The sequence below is a fragment of the Misgurnus anguillicaudatus genome, chromosome 12 (genome assembly GCF_027580225.2).
Source record: "Misgurnus anguillicaudatus chromosome 12, ASM2758022v2, whole genome shotgun sequence".
Lineage (NCBI taxonomy): Eukaryota > Metazoa > Chordata > Actinopteri > Cypriniformes > Cobitidae > Misgurnus > Misgurnus anguillicaudatus.
This window is the reverse complement of record NC_073348.2, coordinates 37,442,891-37,461,145: the sequence shown is the minus strand read 5'-3', so window position 1 is coordinate 37,461,145 and position 18,255 is coordinate 37,442,891. Positions and strand designations below refer to the sequence as shown.

General features: G+C 38.8%; 1 protein-coding gene across 5 annotated transcripts in view; it reads left to right on the top strand.

Moving 5' to 3' along the window:
* The first annotated feature begins 219 nt into the window (after positions 1-219).
* Positions 220-18,255, top strand: part of mef2ca (myocyte enhancer factor 2ca) — a 49,829-nt gene continuing 31,793 nt past the window's right edge. For 2 of the 5 annotated variants that reach the window (XM_073874529.1, XM_073874525.1), the window contains exons 1-2: positions 222-587; positions 14,696-14,902. In XM_073874529.1, coding sequence (XP_073730630.1) covers positions 14,849-14,902 — 54 coding nt within the window. In that variant the 5' untranslated portion in view covers positions 222-587; positions 14,696-14,848. Of the gene's footprint in view, positions 588-14,695; positions 14,903-18,255 lie in introns of all 5 variants that reach the window. The other 3 variants (XM_073874526.1, XM_073874530.1, XM_073874527.1) reach the window with 3 other exon arrangements.

The following is an 18,255-nucleotide window of genomic DNA, read 5'->3' as shown; positions in this document are numbered from 1 at the left end:
ATGAAGTAGTACTACAGTATTTTTTTATGTGGATAAAACCATAACATATACAATAAAGGTGAAATAACTCCGCGCCCTTATCAGCTTCTGTAACACTCGACTCGACGCGCCAGACTAGAACGCGCCGCTGATAAAGTTGGACGCGTCGCGCACTCACAGCGCAGACGGGGCGTGAGGTTAGCCTACTGTACGTTAGATCCGCCCCTTTCAGAAAGAGAGAGAGAAACAGAGATAGAGAATCGTGCTCTCTCCTTAATGACGAACAAATGCTCCGTGTGGATCGTGTCAGTGAACTACAGCAGAACATCAGCGATTTAGTACCCTGGAGATCTTTGCGCACTTGTTTTCCTCGTGTTTTTCAAGACGCATTCACTCACGTCGCACCTTGTGTCAAACCCAATGAGAGACGCGGAGTTTGTGGCGTTTATTCTCACGTTGACGCGCACATGAAGCGCACTCACTCGGTTCTGGATTTTGAGAGCGCGTGAGGAGTTCTGGACCTGTCTACGCGTTCAGGTGGACACAAGTCTGACGTTTAACAGCGGTGCGTGCGCGCGCTCTGGAGTCATATACTTATGCGTAACAAAGTAAGTAGAGCTGTCACAATTCTATGCTTTTATTTGGATTTCATCTTTACATTTTATAGACACGAGCTTCCCAAACCCAAATGTCTTAAGATGTCTGTAATAAGTTGTAGTATACGTCAGTGTTTACTGTAGTAAATTGTAGTATATCAGAATATTCTCTAGTGTGTGCAGTCATACATTTAAGTATTGAAGTACACTTAAGGTTCAAAACTAAGGTTTACTATAGTAAACACTAAAGTATATGTGGGGTAGCAGCACTGAACGCACAGTATTTCAATATCTTACACATACGACATCGGGTGAATTCACACTACCCTATATTTACTATAGCTTAAGTAGTGTATACTTCAGTATTTACTACAGTAAACTGGAGTAAAATCCATAGCTAGTGTTTTAACCTTACTATAGTAAATATTAAAGTAGATTATATACTTTATATTTTATCAATTCACTATAGTTAATACTTCAGAGCATTATATGTTACATTAATAAAGTGCAGTAAATACTACAGTTTATAAAGTGAGGTATTTTTATGTGGGCACTGTTTTAGGGCAAACACTAAGCTTGCAAGCAATTTCTAACTGCTGTAATTATGTGAAAACACTCCTATTTATATCCTGCTGTTATAAATAGAGAGCTATAAACAAGTTGATTTTAACAGCAGCGCCTACTCAAACTAATAGTTTCACAGTTAACCTGGAATATTCAGGATGGGTTTCCGGTGGGAATCTGTGACACAGGAATTTGTTGGAGAGGCTTGGGGCCCTCATGTATAAAATGCTGCGTAGAAACCGGCCTAAATTTCATCTCACGATCATTTCTAAAAGCGCGTACGTGAGATTCATAAAACGTGCGCGCGTTGGATGTGAAATCTATAAATTGCAAATGATCTTGAAATTGCGCGCAGCTGAACATTTTCAAATCTCCGCCTTTAAACGATGCCTAAGTAATATCATTGCCATATGAAAGCACCTGTCAATGTTTAAATCCTTTACGAACAGCAAGAAAAAAAGACTTATATTAAAAAAAAATGAGCCTGCCTCTGTTCAGATCCTGTCGTGTCGGTAAGCACTTTTGTTACTTTAAATACCCTTTTTATAAATATGAACTTTGCCGACCTGTGGACATCGATTGGAGACTAATTTGTGCGTAAAGTTTATAAAGCGTGCGCACGCACAGATTTGATTGTAGAGTGTGCGTACGCACGCTTTATAAATGAGGCTCTTGATCTCCACAGGATGTGTTCTTACAAAATATGATCAAAGGGCCAAATATGATCTACTGGGAAATAATAGCACTCATCCCTCAACTTCACAACATAAAATCGAACAAATTAAAGTTAATTTTAGGCCCGTCTTTGTATATTATTTTGTAAAGAGCAGCTTTATTGTCCAATAGTGTGCTTTTTTAATTGTTATTAGAGGCCTGCTGCGTTTGCAGATGATTTTAAATCTGTCGCTCTCAGGAGCTTCATCAGTTTGTCATATTGAAGATGTTTTGACATGATGAAGTTGTAATTGCGCTATTATGAGCTACTGCTGTGCCAGCATATGTGTGGATGAGTGTAGTCAGTACTGTACGGTATATACGTGTGTGTGTGCGCGCGTGTGAAGGTTCTCCTGGGTGGTCTGGATGCTGGTCAGACCTTCATGGCACTTTCTTTGGTTTTCTTCATTAGCCACTAGCGTGTGACCATCATCTAAATCGACAGCTGTGCTGATCGTATCTTATAAGTGAAAACACTTCAGTTTCAATATGTGCAAGATGAGGGCGAAAACCATTAGTTTTTGGGTATAGCCATGACAACCCATTGTAGTTTTCTTATGCTCGTACACTTTAAAAATGCGGGGTTATTTTCTGACTCAGCGTTGGGTCAGAAAGAGACAAACACAAACATTAGGTTTATATTTGACCTAGGAATGGGATTGATTCAACAACCGGGCGTACGGTAAATTGCAATCCAACAGGTTGGGTGCCTTCCATTTTTGACCCAATAGTCCAGCATTTAATGAAATAAAAACCACTCGTGTGTTCATTAATCTCTATATAGGCTAAATTTATTTCTAATCCAAGATAAACGTGTTACTTGAAACCTCGAGGCCTGTGGCTTTGCTGATCTTCCTCTCAAAGCATTTTATTTGGCACGACCTGACTTTGCCAAAAAATTTGATATTTCCCCCTCACGTGTAATCGGTCTGTCACTGGTGTAAAATACTGCATTGCATCCTCCATCAAGAGGGGTTTTTGCACAGAGAGACTCTTTGTGCATGGCAGGCCGTATAAAGCGTTAATCAGAGTACAGCCCCCCGACCGGCGTGTGTGCTTGGGGGTATTTTTAGTGGATCATGTGTTCATAGTTTGATGTGAGGTTAGTTAAAGTATTTAAGATCTGACTTCTGAGCTCCGATGTAACAGATCCGAGCGTCCGCTGTAACAACCTCAAGGGCACGGTAATCTCACCATTAATGATTAATAATCGGTGGCACAGTCGGCACTTATTTGGTTTATTTGGTGGTTTAGTTCGCATATCTATGCAGTTTCAGTAGTTGAGGATTCGCCTGACAGTTTCACGCAAGAATTTCATGCCAGGTGTCGCACAACTGGACATTCTTGACCTCCTGAGGTCTTACAGAAGTCCAGCTGATCAAGCAGAATTCCCGACAGTCACACTTTGTGTGCGGCCACAGTAGCCGAAAGCGTATAAACATTTTTTTATATTTATGCATTTCCTAAGCGACTTACGATACATTGAAGCCGTACATTTTGTTCCCTAGGAAGCAAACCCACATCCTTTTGTGCCGCCAACACAATGCTCTACCAGGAACGCTATAAATGTCTCATATGAAAAGTAATCCACTACTATAGCTCTTAATGTAAACAATTGAACCTCAGGTCCGATGAGCCATCAAGTTCACTGCTTTTGTTGATGTTTGAGGTAAAGAGTTCACTATTTTATTTTAGGCTCTGCTCGGTTTACGCTCGCTGTGTATTTGTAGGAGGAAGTCAGCGTGGGGGAGTCTACGAGGGCGGTGAAGTCGAAGACCCTCCGTCATCCTGGTTTGGTTTACACTGCTCCCAACTTTCGACGTCATTTCCTCTCTGTGTAATATTTCCCATGCTGCTTAAAACGCCCACATTCAGACCTTCAACCCAATCCTTAGCGTGTGTGAGATAGACAGAAAAGCTACAAAACGTTTCGAGAAAGGAAATTAACGGGGAGAGGAAATGAAATTAGAAAATATAGAAATGTCTCGTATCCAATGTATTACTGAAGCTCAAGCCGTAACCATGACATCAGTAAGTTTTTATAGGTCAGGTAAATGAAAGTACTTTTATTAGCATTAGGAGCTGCTGGGAAAGATATTGCTGGATAATGAAAAAGGAGACTGGTTTCTCTGGGTCGCCTACCTGCTGTGCACAAGCGTGATCTTCCCAGCATCCAGCGCACGTGCTGCCAGCGGCCCGCAGAGCCAAGAGTCGAGCGCGCTGCCTCCACCGTAAGATCTGCTAGGATGTGAGATCCAGCCAGCTGGCAAAATCTGTTTTTCACATCGGGCAGTCTGACCAAAACACTTAAGGGTATTGATTATGGATAAGTCTGCGCGATGAACGTGTGTTCAATGTGTTTTTAATATTGTTAAAAAACATTGCTCTCAGAAACATCTGGATTGAAGAAATGTCTTGAATGTATTGGCTATTTAAGTTTTAACCCCTTAAAAGTGTAAACCTCTGAAAATGCACTGTATTTCAAATAATGAAAGAGAAGTGATATTATAACATGTGGCTACGGACAGCCACAGTTTCAGTTGACTGTGGGTATCGGTTAGCGGTTAAGAGTAAATGACACACAACGCAGCTGTGCGACACACATATACAGCAAAGGAAGCCATGCAAATGAGCAAAACTGAGTAATGCGACCGAATGTAAAGAAGCGTAGCGTACGCAGCTAACTTTTCTGCACCTGTTAGATTCACTGCAAAAGATATTTACTTAATATCCAGCAAAATGTACAGTTCATGTAAATTGACCCATTAAATCACTTTATAAACATGTGTTAGTGCATTTCCTGTTTAAACAGAACATTTGGGGGTAATATGGCGTGCTTTATTTTATAGCTATGAATAAGCTATCGGTTTTAGGAGGAGGGGCATTCTTGTTCTAAAAGCATTTGATTGGACATGAGGAGTGAATGCAGTATTATGGGGCGTACACACCAAACGCGAATTCAATGATTTGCGCGAAATTAATGTAGAGAGGTGAATAGATCTGAACACGCGTGGGGCGGTGCATATGACATAAATTGGGTGGTGCGATTGCCTCGAAAACATGAATTATTTTTCTTAAATGCGTCTTTGTGCAAGTTGAAAATATTTAAATTAAGTGAAAAATTAGCATGGCTCGAAATTAAATCCTGTGAGTAATCTAGAGCAGTGGTTTTCAAACTGGGGGCCGGGCCGCGAGATGTCCCCAGTTTTATGAGATTTTATGAAATACATTAATTTATCATGAATTCTGTGTAATTAAACCTAAAAAATAAGGCTACTAACCAAAAGCACTACTTTTTTGTATAATTTAATGTTTTTTTATTAAAATGTTGAGTTTTAGAACAGTTTTTTGTCAGAAAATTTTTTTTTGGGGGGCCGCGAAGGAATGCACCACACACAAGGGGGGCCGCATGCTGAAAAAGTTTGGGAACCACTGATCTAGAGGGAGGAACGCGATGCTTTGCGTTTAGTGTGTACATAGCATTATACCCCCGCGCGAGCATCTATTCGCGCCTTTGCATTGACTTTGTATGTAATCGCAAATCGTTGTATTCGCGTTTGGTGGACGCCCCATTAGTCATTAAAAATGTGTGTGTGGCTTTTGGTAAAGGCACAATATGTAAGATTAAAATGTTGTGTGTTTAACTTAATGTGGCACTATGCAGACCAGTCGGCGTGTGACATCAAAGCATCATGAGAGTAATTCAAAAGCAGTAGTGCACAGTGTAAAAAAGTTAAAGGGGCCATGGCATAAAAATCTGACTTGTTCCATGTTTAAGTGCTATTATTGGGTCCCCAGTGCTTCTATCAACCTAGAAAATGTGAAAAAGATCAACCCAGTAACTTAGTTTTGGTAAACCATTCTCTACAAGCACATGAAAAAATAGGTCGTTGAAATTTAGCTCTCCTTATGATGTCATAAGCAGCTCTTATTATAATAATTCCGCCCCTTAATTTGCACTATCCAATCACAGCACTGCTATTTAATGCAGAGAGAGAGAGAGAGAGAGAGAGAAAGAGAAAATAATCACCGCACAATTGAGTTTCAGCGTTTGAATTTCATCAGCTCATTTGCATTTTTGCACACACCTACAAAGTGGCAATTTTAACATGCTATAATAAATTATTTATATGGTATTTTGAGCTTAAACTTCACAATATGTACTCTGGGGACACTAAAGATTTATTTGACATCTTAAAAAAGTATTGTGCCATGGCCCCTTTAAATCAACGTGAAATTACAATTCATTTAAACTATCTTGACTAGTGAGAAGTTTCTATAAATTATAAAAATAAAGTTGAAATAACTTTAGCTAATTTTTAACTTTTAACTTTAGCTACTCGTGTTACTCTATTTTGTGATAATAAATGGACACTTGCAGACAAGACATTTCTGATTTAACATCACAGGACTGTGGTGAGCGGCACAATGAAAAATAACACACAAGGCGTGTTAGTATAGGGACAACACATTTACTCCCATCACTGTTTTTAACACAACTTGTGTTGGCCTAACATGAAATAACACCTTAAATGGCATGACACACACAATGTGTAAAAAATTAACACATCATTTTTGCAGTGTAGGAGTTTCCCTTTCAGACGCAAAATTTATGGGAGGAGATTATTTAAATAATTCACGCAACATGATTTACTTAGTAGATTGTTGGTCATTATGGGAATTAGCTATTGCATCTGTGATATTTAATTTGCGCCTTTTTGGTAAATAACCCGCAGATATTATCACTCCCATCTGCACTTTTTTGGAATTGTGCTCTTAGGCTAATTTGCCCCGTTTAGTAAGTCTGGCCCTGCCACTCCTATTGTTCCCCGTTCTTTCACAGCATCATCAAGTTGTGCAATTGTTGTTGTTTAGCAGTGAAAATTACATGTTGTGCCTTTAGCAGACGGTTTAATCGAAAACAATTTACAGTGCATTCAAGTATACATTTTATCAGTATGTGTGTTCCCTTTCTCATTTTCTCAATACTCATTGTCTTTTATTATTTTAGCTTGGGTATTATTATTAAAAAAGGACATAATTCTTTTGGCAAAGTAAAACAAAGTCAGAAGCTACGCTTAATCCGACAGCATCAGGTTGGGCTCAGGTAGCCTCCAGCTATTCACAGTGCATCGTGAGGAAGTGCAGGTTCAGGGATTGGAGCATGCGTCTGGGAGCTGGTCTCATTCAATGGTACGACTAACCTTACAAGCTCGTGTGCTCTCATTGAGAGACACAGACGATGTCTCCTCTTTGTCCTTGGGAAGTTTTGAGGCGAGCCGTACGGGTGGGGCGGAGTGTCACTTGTCCCCATTCCGGTTCTGATTGATAAAGTCTCTCGGCTGTTGCGGCACGCTCCCTTGATAGACACCAAAGAGATTTAGTGTAGGAATCTTCACCAGGGATGAAACTGAATCTATCCATCCATCCGTTCATCATCCACCCAGCTACCGAAAAGGTTGGGTTGTGCATATATTTAACTAACAACATTAGTAAGAGAAACCCATAAGCTGCTATTGTAGTACATTTATGGTGTTGTGCCAACTCCTTGTTTGGGAAACTTATCATATAATGGCACTGAAAAAAGATAAAATAGGTGTAACATCTCATAATTTTATAATGGCTTGTTGTCGTTTGATCACAGATAAGACAAGATTTGTTGGTACCTACTGCATCTTTTTTTAATGTCTTTTGCACTGATGTCACTTCCTTCTATGAGACCGCCTGCAAAGATTTCCTGTCATTATGTCCATCTGCTCGAGCTGCTGGGTGTTGTTTGCGAAGAGCCACTTCCTCCTTCGGGTTGGAGAGTGGGTCGTCTGACGCCTCTGATCTCTGCTATGAGCTCGACGGATCTGCTCTGACTTGCTCTGACAAGTTTCTCTGTTGCCTGGCACGTCTTCAATGTTTCAGATGCCCTGAGAGATAGCGATAATGAAGTTGAACGGGCTCCAATCTTAATTGTGTCATTGGCCAGGTTATGGCAGAGCCTGTTTGTAATGCTTGTTTGAAGGTGTTATTTTTATTCATTTTTAATCACGATTTATGCCGAGGCAGGTTAGGGGTTTTCCAAATATTTTGGTGCGTAATTCGTCGTCCCACGCAAGTTTGTTTTTATGGATGCGAATGGTACCTGCGGGAGAGGTGTGGCATTTACTGGTGGCTTTTCTGAGCAATCGAATGATATTTGCCTGGCAGGCGATTTAAACGAGCACGAGCGATATCTCGAAAGCAGAATATCACAGAGTAAGATATTATAGGGACACTCCACTTTTTTGCGCTCCTAGAGTTAAATATTAGATTTTTACCGTTTTTGAATCCATTCAGCTGATCTCCGGGTCTGGCTGTAGCACTTTTAGCATAGCTTAGCATAATCCATTGAATCTGATTAGACCATTAGCATCGGGTTAAAAATATCCAAAGAGTTTGGATATTTTTTCCTATTTAAAACTTGACTCTTCTGTAGTTACATCGTGTACTAAGACCGACAGAAAATTAAAAGTTGCGATTTTCTAGGCAGATATGGTTAGGAACTATACACTCATTCTGGCGTAATAATCAAAGACTTTGCTGCTGTAACATGGCTGCATGAGGCGCAATGATATTACACTGTTCCCTAAAATAGTCTCCTGCTATTAAAAGTTTCCAAGGGGACTTTTTCAGCTGCTGCGTAATATCGTTGCATCATCAATCAACTTCATTCAAGTTCATTTTTCTGACCCAGTTGGCAGATATTTTTGTCTTACGCATAAACTTACTTAATTTTTAGAAGAAAACAAGACCTAAGATATCCAAAAAACAAGACTTAATCTTTGCTCATTTTGCTTTAAAAAAATAAAACGCACAATCTCGATTTCACATTGTTTTATATTCTTACTGAAAAGCAAGACAAAAATAACAAGTATGAAATTCAGTTTTGGGGGTGTGTACACCAAGGTGTTTACGCTGATGTATGTTTTAATTGTTTCCAATGGAAGCGCCACACTTTTCAAAAACGCCAGCAGCTGCCGTTATTTTTCGGGCGCCCAGAGTTGAAAATGAAAAATGCTTGGGTGAAAAGCCCATCTTGTCAATGTCACTTTTCACTCGACCATCCAATCACAGTGGACAAGGGGCGGGACAGATATCTCAACAACCAACCGGCGCATTTTTCAAAAACTGTTTAACAAAGCACAAGTATTATAGCAACCAAAGCGATTAGCTGAAAAAATGCTGGCAAGCGCCCACAGTGGGCGTCCGCCTGGCATTTTGCAGTCGATCTCGATTGCACAATTAAAAAAAAAAAAGTCCTGAAAAGCAAGACAAAAAAACAAGTTTGAAATAAGTATGACGGAAGCGCCACGCTTTTCAAAAACGCCAGCAGCTGACGTTTTTTTCGGGCGCCCAGTGTTGAAAATGAAAAATGCTTTGGGTGAAAAGCCCATCTACTCAATGTCACTTTTCATTTAACCATCAAATCACAGTGGACAAGGGGCGGGACAGATATCTCAACAATCAACCGGCGCATTTTTCAAAAACTGTTTAACAAAGTATTATAGCAACCAAAGCGATTAGCTATAAAAATGCTGGCAAGCGCCCACAGTGGGCGTCCGCCTGGCATTTTGCAGTCGATCTCGATTGCACAATTAAAAAAAAGACAAAAAAACAAGTTTGAAATAAGTATGACGGAAGCGCCACGCTTTTAAAAAACGCCAGCAGCTAACGTTTTTTTTCGGGCGCCCAGTGTTGAAAATGAAAAATGCTTTGGGTGAAAAGCCCATCTAGTCAATGTCACTTTTCACTTAACCATCCAATCACAGTGGACAAGGGGCGGGACAGATATCTCAACAATCAACCGGCGCATTTTTCAAAAACTGTTTAACAAAGCACAAGTATTATAGCAACCAAAGCGATAAGCTGAAAAAATGCTGGCAAGCGCCCACAGTCGGCGTCCGCCTGGCATTTTGTAGTCGATCTCGATTGCACAATTTAAAAAAAAAGTACTGAAAAGCAAGACAAAAAACAAGTTTGAAATAAGTATGACGGAAGCGCCACACTTTTAAAAAACGCCAGCAGCTGATGTTTTTTTTCAAGCGCCCAGTGTTGAAAATGAAAAATGCTTGGGTGAAAAGCCCATCTAGTCAATGTCACTTTTCACTTAACCATCCAATCACAGTGGACAAGGGGCGGGACAGATATCTCAACAACCAACCGGCGCATTTTTCAAAAACTTTTTAACAAAGCACAAGTATTATAGCAACCAAAGTGATTAGCTGAAAAAATGCTGGCAAGCGCCCACAGTCGGTGTCCGCCTGCCATTTTGCAGTCGATCTCGATTGCACAATTAAAAAAAAAAAAAGTACTGAAAAGCAAGACAAAAAACAAGTTTGAAATAAGTATGACGGAAGCGCCACGCTTTTCAAAAACGCCAGCAGCTAACGTTTTTTTCGGGCGCCCAGTGTTGAAAATGAAAAATGCTTTGGGTGAAAAGCCCATCTAGTCAATGTCACTTTTCACTTAACCATCCAATCACAGTGGACAAGGGGCGGGACAGATATCTCAACAATCAACCGGCGCATTTTTCAAAAACTATTTAGCAAAGCACAAGTATTATAGCAACCAAAGCGATAAGCTGAAAAAATGCTGGCAAGCGCTCACAGTTGCCGTCCGCCTGGCATTTTCAATCGCTCCCTTTCTCCCTTACAGTGTAGCATCTGTCCATCTGTCCAATGGCAATATAATTACTCCTTAGCAACACCTTGGCAACCACTTAGCCACACCAAGGCAACCACTCAGATTGACCACCAATAACCGCCCTAGCTTTGTAAAGAACAGGGGTTTTCAAACTGGGGTCCCACAGAAGGTTCAAAGGGTCCCCACATTTTTTTGGGAGAAATAACAAAGCAAAAATTGGAAAAATGTACTATATAGACAATTATTTAGAAACATGAAATATGCTGTCATGATAATATCTAAATTACTGTTTATCTAACAGAGTTAAAAAATATATTTTAGGATGGTGATCCCTCGCATAAGGTTGATCATATTTGGGGTTCCTTGCCCATCATAAAGTTTGAAAACTCCTGGATGTAAAGCTGTTTTTATTTCAGTATATAAATGTTTTTAGAGGAAAGGATAAGAAAAGTCCTGGGGAGAGCACAAATGTTGGGCTGTACTGTATAATTACCGAACTTACCGAATGCTTAGCGTCAGCAGCGCAAAAAGTCATGGCTTCGATCCCCAGGGACTACTAATAAAAAAATGTAAACCTTCTAATGCATGCTTTGGATAAAAGCGTCTGCTAAATGCATGATTGTAAATGTAGGCTACATGTCTGACAGTTGCAAATGTCCTTTTTTACCTAGTTAAACATTCCCCCTCAGGTCGCCCTTTACCAGAGCTCATTTAAAGTAGGAGGTCTCTTGCCACACTTCTCTGGAAGTTGTCCGGTGTCTAATGGCCCCTCAGGAGACTGTCTCAACCATATCTAAGTGTTATCTCTGCACTGTTTTATTTCGGTGGCACCATGCCGCTCTTCACGGGCCGAGGAGGTCTCTCTCCTCTCCTGTTGCTCCAGGGAGAATCAGCGAGGCAGATTAACAAAGTGGCTTAATGTTGCACATTACTCTCATGGTTTCTTGGCACTCAGCTCCTCCCCGTCTGTGTTTTTCTTTATCTTTCCGTCACATGGGTAAACACGCCAGCATCTCTGACCTCTGAGCCATTTTGCCGCGGCATGTCCAGTTCCTGTGGGTTTCGTGAGTGTCACTAAGCCTACCTGACATCTATCTTCTGAAAACTCCTCACGACAGAAATACATTTCAGTAATTAAATTACTTTTATTATTACAGAGATATTTATTATATTCCAAACTTGAAAGAATACTTTATTTAGTTTATATATCAGGCTGTTTAGCAGGGAATAATATAAAAAGTGCTATCCAGACTAACTAAATTTTTAAGAAAATAGTGTTTCCGTGGTTCAATTGGTTTCCAGTGCAAGGGTCATGTTTCGATTCCCATTTAACACACGTACTGATAAAACGTATAGCTTAAGTGCACTACAGTATAACTCACTGTAGATAAAAGCAGCTGCCAAATGCATGAATTTAAATGTTAATTTTCAACATTGTCGTTTATCTTGATAGTGTATATTGCAGTTTTGGTTTGAATGTTTGTATATGTAGGATTATATACCATATGTGGGTGTATATTGATTGTAGATAGTGGTCAACCAATATGGGTTTTATCATTGCCGATGCTGATATTGAGAAAGCTATGTGGCCAATATGAGATTGATATAAGTGTAATGGGAGGCAAACAGACATTTATTAAGCAAAATATTTATAAATATACCCTTTAAGTATATTTATAAGACATATGAACAGCGGATGTGACACCTCATGGTACTTTTTGATAAACAGCGTCATGCTGGGTGGTGTTGTGGGTGACGTATCGTCACATTTAAAAGTGAATATGATTGGGCGTTTTATTGTCTGTCAGACGTTGAGTGTCTTTGCATTAGCAACAACTAATTTAAAGGTGCCGTAGAATGTAAAACTGTATTTACGTAGGCATAGATGAATAATACGACTTCTGTATATGGTAACAACATATCGTGAGCTTCAAACACTTTCTTATGTAAACCTCGTGCATGCAAAAGACCCTTGGAAAACAGACACAGACTGTGATGTACAGTCGAAATATACACCCCTAACATTAAATTACACATTAAATTAAAGCAACACTAAAGAGTTTTTTTACCTTAAAATAACATTTCCAAAAAAGTGGTTCATCCACTCGTAAAACTATTTAAAAAAAGCTTTAAAGCAACACTAAAGAGTTTTTGCTCTGTGCTCCCCCTACAGGTTGGAAGTGGAATTGCCCATTACCACTGTCGCAAATAATTTAGCCTACTGCAGTAAAGCTGGCTCTGATTGGATTGTAGGTCTGCCCTAAAGCAAGTTTTTGTAGTTTTCACTCGAACTTCAGGACCGCGACCCGATGGTTGGAAACTTCTTTACTGCGGTTTTGGCCGATAGAGGGCTGCAAAGCGAATATGAAAGTGTTTCGAGTGGATGAACGACTGAAACTTTTTTGGAAACGTTATTTTAATGTAAAAAAAACTCTTTGGTGTTGCTTTAAGTACAATGTTGTTGCAATGTTTAAAAAGTTAGCACTGTATGCTAGTTAATGCTATATGCTAACGTTTAGGTGGAAGTTCTTCTATTGGCGTTATAGTTACGTTTTGCAGGTACATACTGTACAATACCCGTATCTTTGTCTGATACACAAACATAAGGTCTGTTTACACACAAAGAGCTACTGAAATGAGCAGCTCTGAGAAACAGCCAATCAGAGCAGTGCTCAACATTATTATTCATGACCCTTCCAAATAAGGTAATAATAAACCATTTCATTATAAAGGCAAATCCTAGGGTTGTAAATGGACATGTAAAACCATCTCTAGATCATTTTTGCACTTAATAAAGCCAAATACATTCTATTAATAATTTAACAGATTATTTCAAAGCATTTGTTGGCACCTTTAAGCAAAAGAAAGATTTATCAGCCGATGCGATAATTAAAAAAAATATCACTAATTATGGAGCAAGGAGAACTAAATTTCATTGAAATATCATTTAACTTTAGCTGTACTTTTTCAGTAAGAAAACTATACATGTGGGTTGTGTCCGTATCTTCTAAACTTTTCTAAGTAGAGTAGTTCTGTTTTTGTGGTGTGACATCATTTCGCATATGTCTCAGTGTTTCCACCCCACAGCATGTGGATGATGTCCTTGAATAACTTCTGCTTGAATGGCTAATCCTAAAACAAAGTCACGGCGCGCAACCAGACCGATTGGTTAGTTTGAGATAAGCGAGGTGGACATCATCAGGCGAACAGCCAAACGGGAACTAACTCGGAGACTGGCTTTAATGGATTACATGTCCCAAACAGCTTAAACTTATGCAACGTGCAGGCTGCACATGGTAACATGAAGATCTTGGATGTATTAAAGGCCATAATTGGATTCATTTAACGCTAACTGATTTATAAAATTGCAAAAACAATTATTTACGTTTATCAGCAAAGCCGAGCTGAGCTTCCCGAAGCGTTTATTATCATTCGGTGTGCTATTCAAATAGAAAGATGTCACAACATTCCCATAACTTCCTCGTCGGATGTGTCATCTCTTTTCTTCATAAACTTTGTACATCTTTCTCTCTGGCATTTATCGGTCAATTTGAAGTGCAATCAAACGATCACGTTTTGCCGAAGACGTTGGCCAAATCCAAAGCAAAGCATCTGGTCTTTGCTGTATATCTGTCTCTTTTATTGCAAGTGTGAATGTTTCATCTCTGTTCCCCAGAGCTCTTATTTGCATCGTGGGTTAACCTCGAGTTTTATTTCCTCTTGGTGTTCAGTCGAGGGCCGAAGCCAATTCTGTGAGCTTGTTTAAGTGATATAAATATAGATTTTTTTAGACGCTCCCTTGATTTGTCTCACTCCCAAACTTTTGCCATTGTTTTGTTGGTTGGCTAAAATTACTTAAACAAATCTAAAAATTTACTGACGTTTATCTTAAGACCGTCCAATATAGTAAAAAAACAAAACATCATGTTATCTCTTGCAGTTTTGCTTCTTAATTAAATTTATCAAGTTTGAAGACATTTCTCCTGCAAAACAAGACAAATATATATATATATAATGTTGCATTGTAAATTTATTTTCGCTTTTCCAGAAGGTTCTGATTTAGTTCACTGTTAACCAAACGCTTCTCTTTTCTCTCCACATGCACCCGCTGAGCGATATCACACGTTTGGCTGATAAAATCTGTGTCTCTCTGTGTCTTGTCTGTTCAGGAACGAATGCCGGAGTCTTTGAAATAAGAGGAACGAGCACAGAGGACAGACTGCGTTGAGGATCGACAAGAGAGAAAGAGAGAGAGAGGAAGGAGTCAAGACTTAAAGAGTGGACAATACTTTTGTAATAGGAAGGAATACCAGACCGCTAAAATGGGAAGGAAAAAGATTCAGATCGCGCGGATAATGGATGAACGCAACAGACAGGTAAAGAGATGTTATCTTAAATAAAAGAATGGAATTGAGGCGTCACACAAATGTAATCTTACTGTGGTATTCACTTCTGGAGGAGTCTTTAACCCTCGCACACACAATATGAATCACTTAAGGAAGTGGCTGCTGTTGTGACGAAAGCGTCACAAGACTCTCACAAGCTGAATTCTCACTTTGGATGAGCTGCGTTCATTGTTCCTCATTGGTTCGTGTGTGGATAATGTTTTCTTGAACATTATACTGTCGGCAATTGGTTGGATTAACAGATAGTCCTGCCCTAAATAATTTTTGCTTTGCTTTTTAGATATCTTTGAGATGTTTTTAACCAAATTCAGTCTATAGTACATATCTAGGAGGTGTGTTCCCAGGATCAAACACATGATCTTTGGATTGATAATGCAAGGATAGAGAAACACTTAACTATCATAACTAAGCAGAATTGCATTGGATAATAAGACTTAGGGAATTATCTTGCTGATAAAATGTAACAATGAGATAAGAAACAGAAATATAATAAAAAAAAATTTTTTGCAACTCTACATTTTTCTTCTTAAAAAAAAATCATGACTCCGAAAAAGATGTTTTGCTGTAAATTGTATATTGAAGCATTAAAGGGACATTCCACTTTTTTTGAAAATAGGCTCATTTTCCAGCTCTCATAGAGTTAAACATTTGATTTTTACCGTTTTGGAATCCATTCAGCCGATGTCCGGGTCTGGCGGTACCACTTTTAGCATAGCTTAGCACAATCCATTGAATCTGATTAGACAATTAGCATCACGCTAACAAATAACCAAAGTGTTTCGATATTTTTCCTATTTAAATTTTGACTTTTAGCATAGCTTAGGACAATAGCTTAGCGTAATAATCCCTTTGGACTTTTGGACTTTGCTGTCATAACATGGTTGCAGGAGGCGCAATGATCAAAAGCAAAGTCCTTGATTGTTACGCTAAGCTATTGTGCTAAGCTAGGCTAAAAGTCAATTTTTAAATAGGAAAAATATCGAAACTCTTTGGTTATTTGTTAGCGCGATGCTAATGGTCTAATCAGATTCAATTAATTATGCTAAGCTATTCTAAAAGTGCTAGCGCCAGACCCGGAGATCGGCTGAATGGATTCCAAAACTGTACAAATCAAATATTTAACTCTAGTAGAGTTGTAACATGAGAATATTTTCAAAAAAGTGTGTCCCTTTAAAGCTTTCATCCTGACCTTGACTCTCTTGTGAACATGTTTGTTAAGTTTGAAATATATAAGTGTCCTTACCCACTGCTTCACCTCAGCAAACATTTAATAACCTTATAAATTAGTTATTGATGGATGAATGTCCTTTATGGAATTTAAAAAAATGGGGCACCATCCGGTTCCATTGTAAAGCTGAAAAGTTAATATAACTCTTGTGTTTGGCTGAAAGAAATAGGCACATACACTTAAGATAGCTTGAATGTGAATAAAATCGTGGCTAATTTTCATTTTAGGGTGAACTACAGCTTTACACGTACCACGTCTCCATAAGACGCTCAAGAGCTGAATTCCCACTTCAGTCTGTCTGCCTTCAGTTTTTGTGTGTGATATGAAATATGATTATACTAAATCATGTTTTAATGCTTCTTTAATTGTCATATAAATGCATCACAAGCTATGATCCCGAGAGTCTTAATAACTGAACCTCAGCCAGCGGGCGTGTCTTTCTCCGACACTTCCCACCCATTACTCACCCGAACCATTACACCAGCAGGATCTCTGACTGTTACAGTCACATCTGACAACACTCATAAAAAATATCAAGCCCTTACTTTCCTGATCAAACCAACCTCAGTCAAGCATCAGGTTACAGTAGTATGACATGATGTGGCTTTATTTTATTCATAAACCTTGCTTCTCTAATTTTACCCATTGGCTTTTTCATGTGTGTCCTGACCACATAAAAAATATAAATATGGGTTTGCATTGTGCCGAGACGTTAGGGAAACATGAACAGTTAGTGTGTTGTAATTATGATTGTCGATTTCATATCGAACGCAGGCCATTTGGTAAAATCTGTGAGGATTTTACATTACAAATAATTGATGTATTTGTGAGTCATACTTTTTGTTGTTAATATTTCCATTCCTATCATGCTTCTCATAGTTTAGCATTTTTGCAAATAAGCTTTACAGTACATAAACATAGGTGTAAAATATATGGACACAACCAACCGTTGGATTAAATTAATTCGGAAAATGTCCATATTTATCCAACAATAAGTTGCTCCTGTATAGCTCAATAGTCGTCCATTGCATTAGCAACCTAAAAGGTCATGGGTGCGAACCCAGGGAACACACATAGTGATAAAGATGTATACCTTGTAATTTAATGTATACATTTAAACCAAGCACAGGTTAATTTAAACCCGATGTTTGTCCATATTTTTACCCAACCTTTAGACCAGGGGTCTCCAACCTTTTTAAGGGCTATCACTGGATAAAAAACTTCGGAGGTTAACTTTTTTTTTTGATATTGTCTACGCAAAACTTTTGTTTAACTTGTTGATATGTTTTATTATTGCTTAAAATGTTAACATACATAAATTAAGCCATGTTAATATAAAATATATTTAATAAATAAATATGTTGAGGCTATTAATAGAATGTGCTTTGGCGGGCAACTCACAGACTCCGTGGGGGCACCCACGGGAACCATGTTGGAGACCACTGCTTTAGACTTTACAGACAGTACAGACAAAAGAAAAAAGAAAACGTATAAAATGTATAGTATGTGCATTAGCGGTACTGTAAAAAACAGTAAAAATAATTGTCTATACGTTTCTAATCCGACCACCATGTTCATAGCGCAATTAAAGGGACAGTTCACCCAAAAATGAAAATGTTGTGTGTTGTTACAAACCTGTATAAATGCCTTTGTTCTTATGAACACAAAGGAAGATATTTTGAAAGAAATGTTTGTAACCAAACCGTTCGTGGGCCCCATGCACTTCCATAGTAGGAAAAACGTATACTGTGGAGGTGAATGGGGTCCACGAATGATTTGGTTACAAACATTCCTCAAAATATCTTTCTTCGTGTTCATCACAACAAAGAAATGTATACAGGTTTGTAACAACATAAGAGTGAGTAAATGATGACAGAATGAACTATCCCTTTAAACAAGTATACTCGATTTCTCATAAGATGTGCATTAGCGATACTAACTGTAAAAATAGCTTGTCTGTAGGATTGTCATCAGATAAGAGAAGAGTTGTTTGTTGAATTGTGTATTTTTAAGCGTGAGGTCAGGTTATTCTCAGTAGAGCGCTCAGGAGAAAGGTTAAGTGTTCGCTCTGTTTCTTTACATGTTGTTCTTTGCT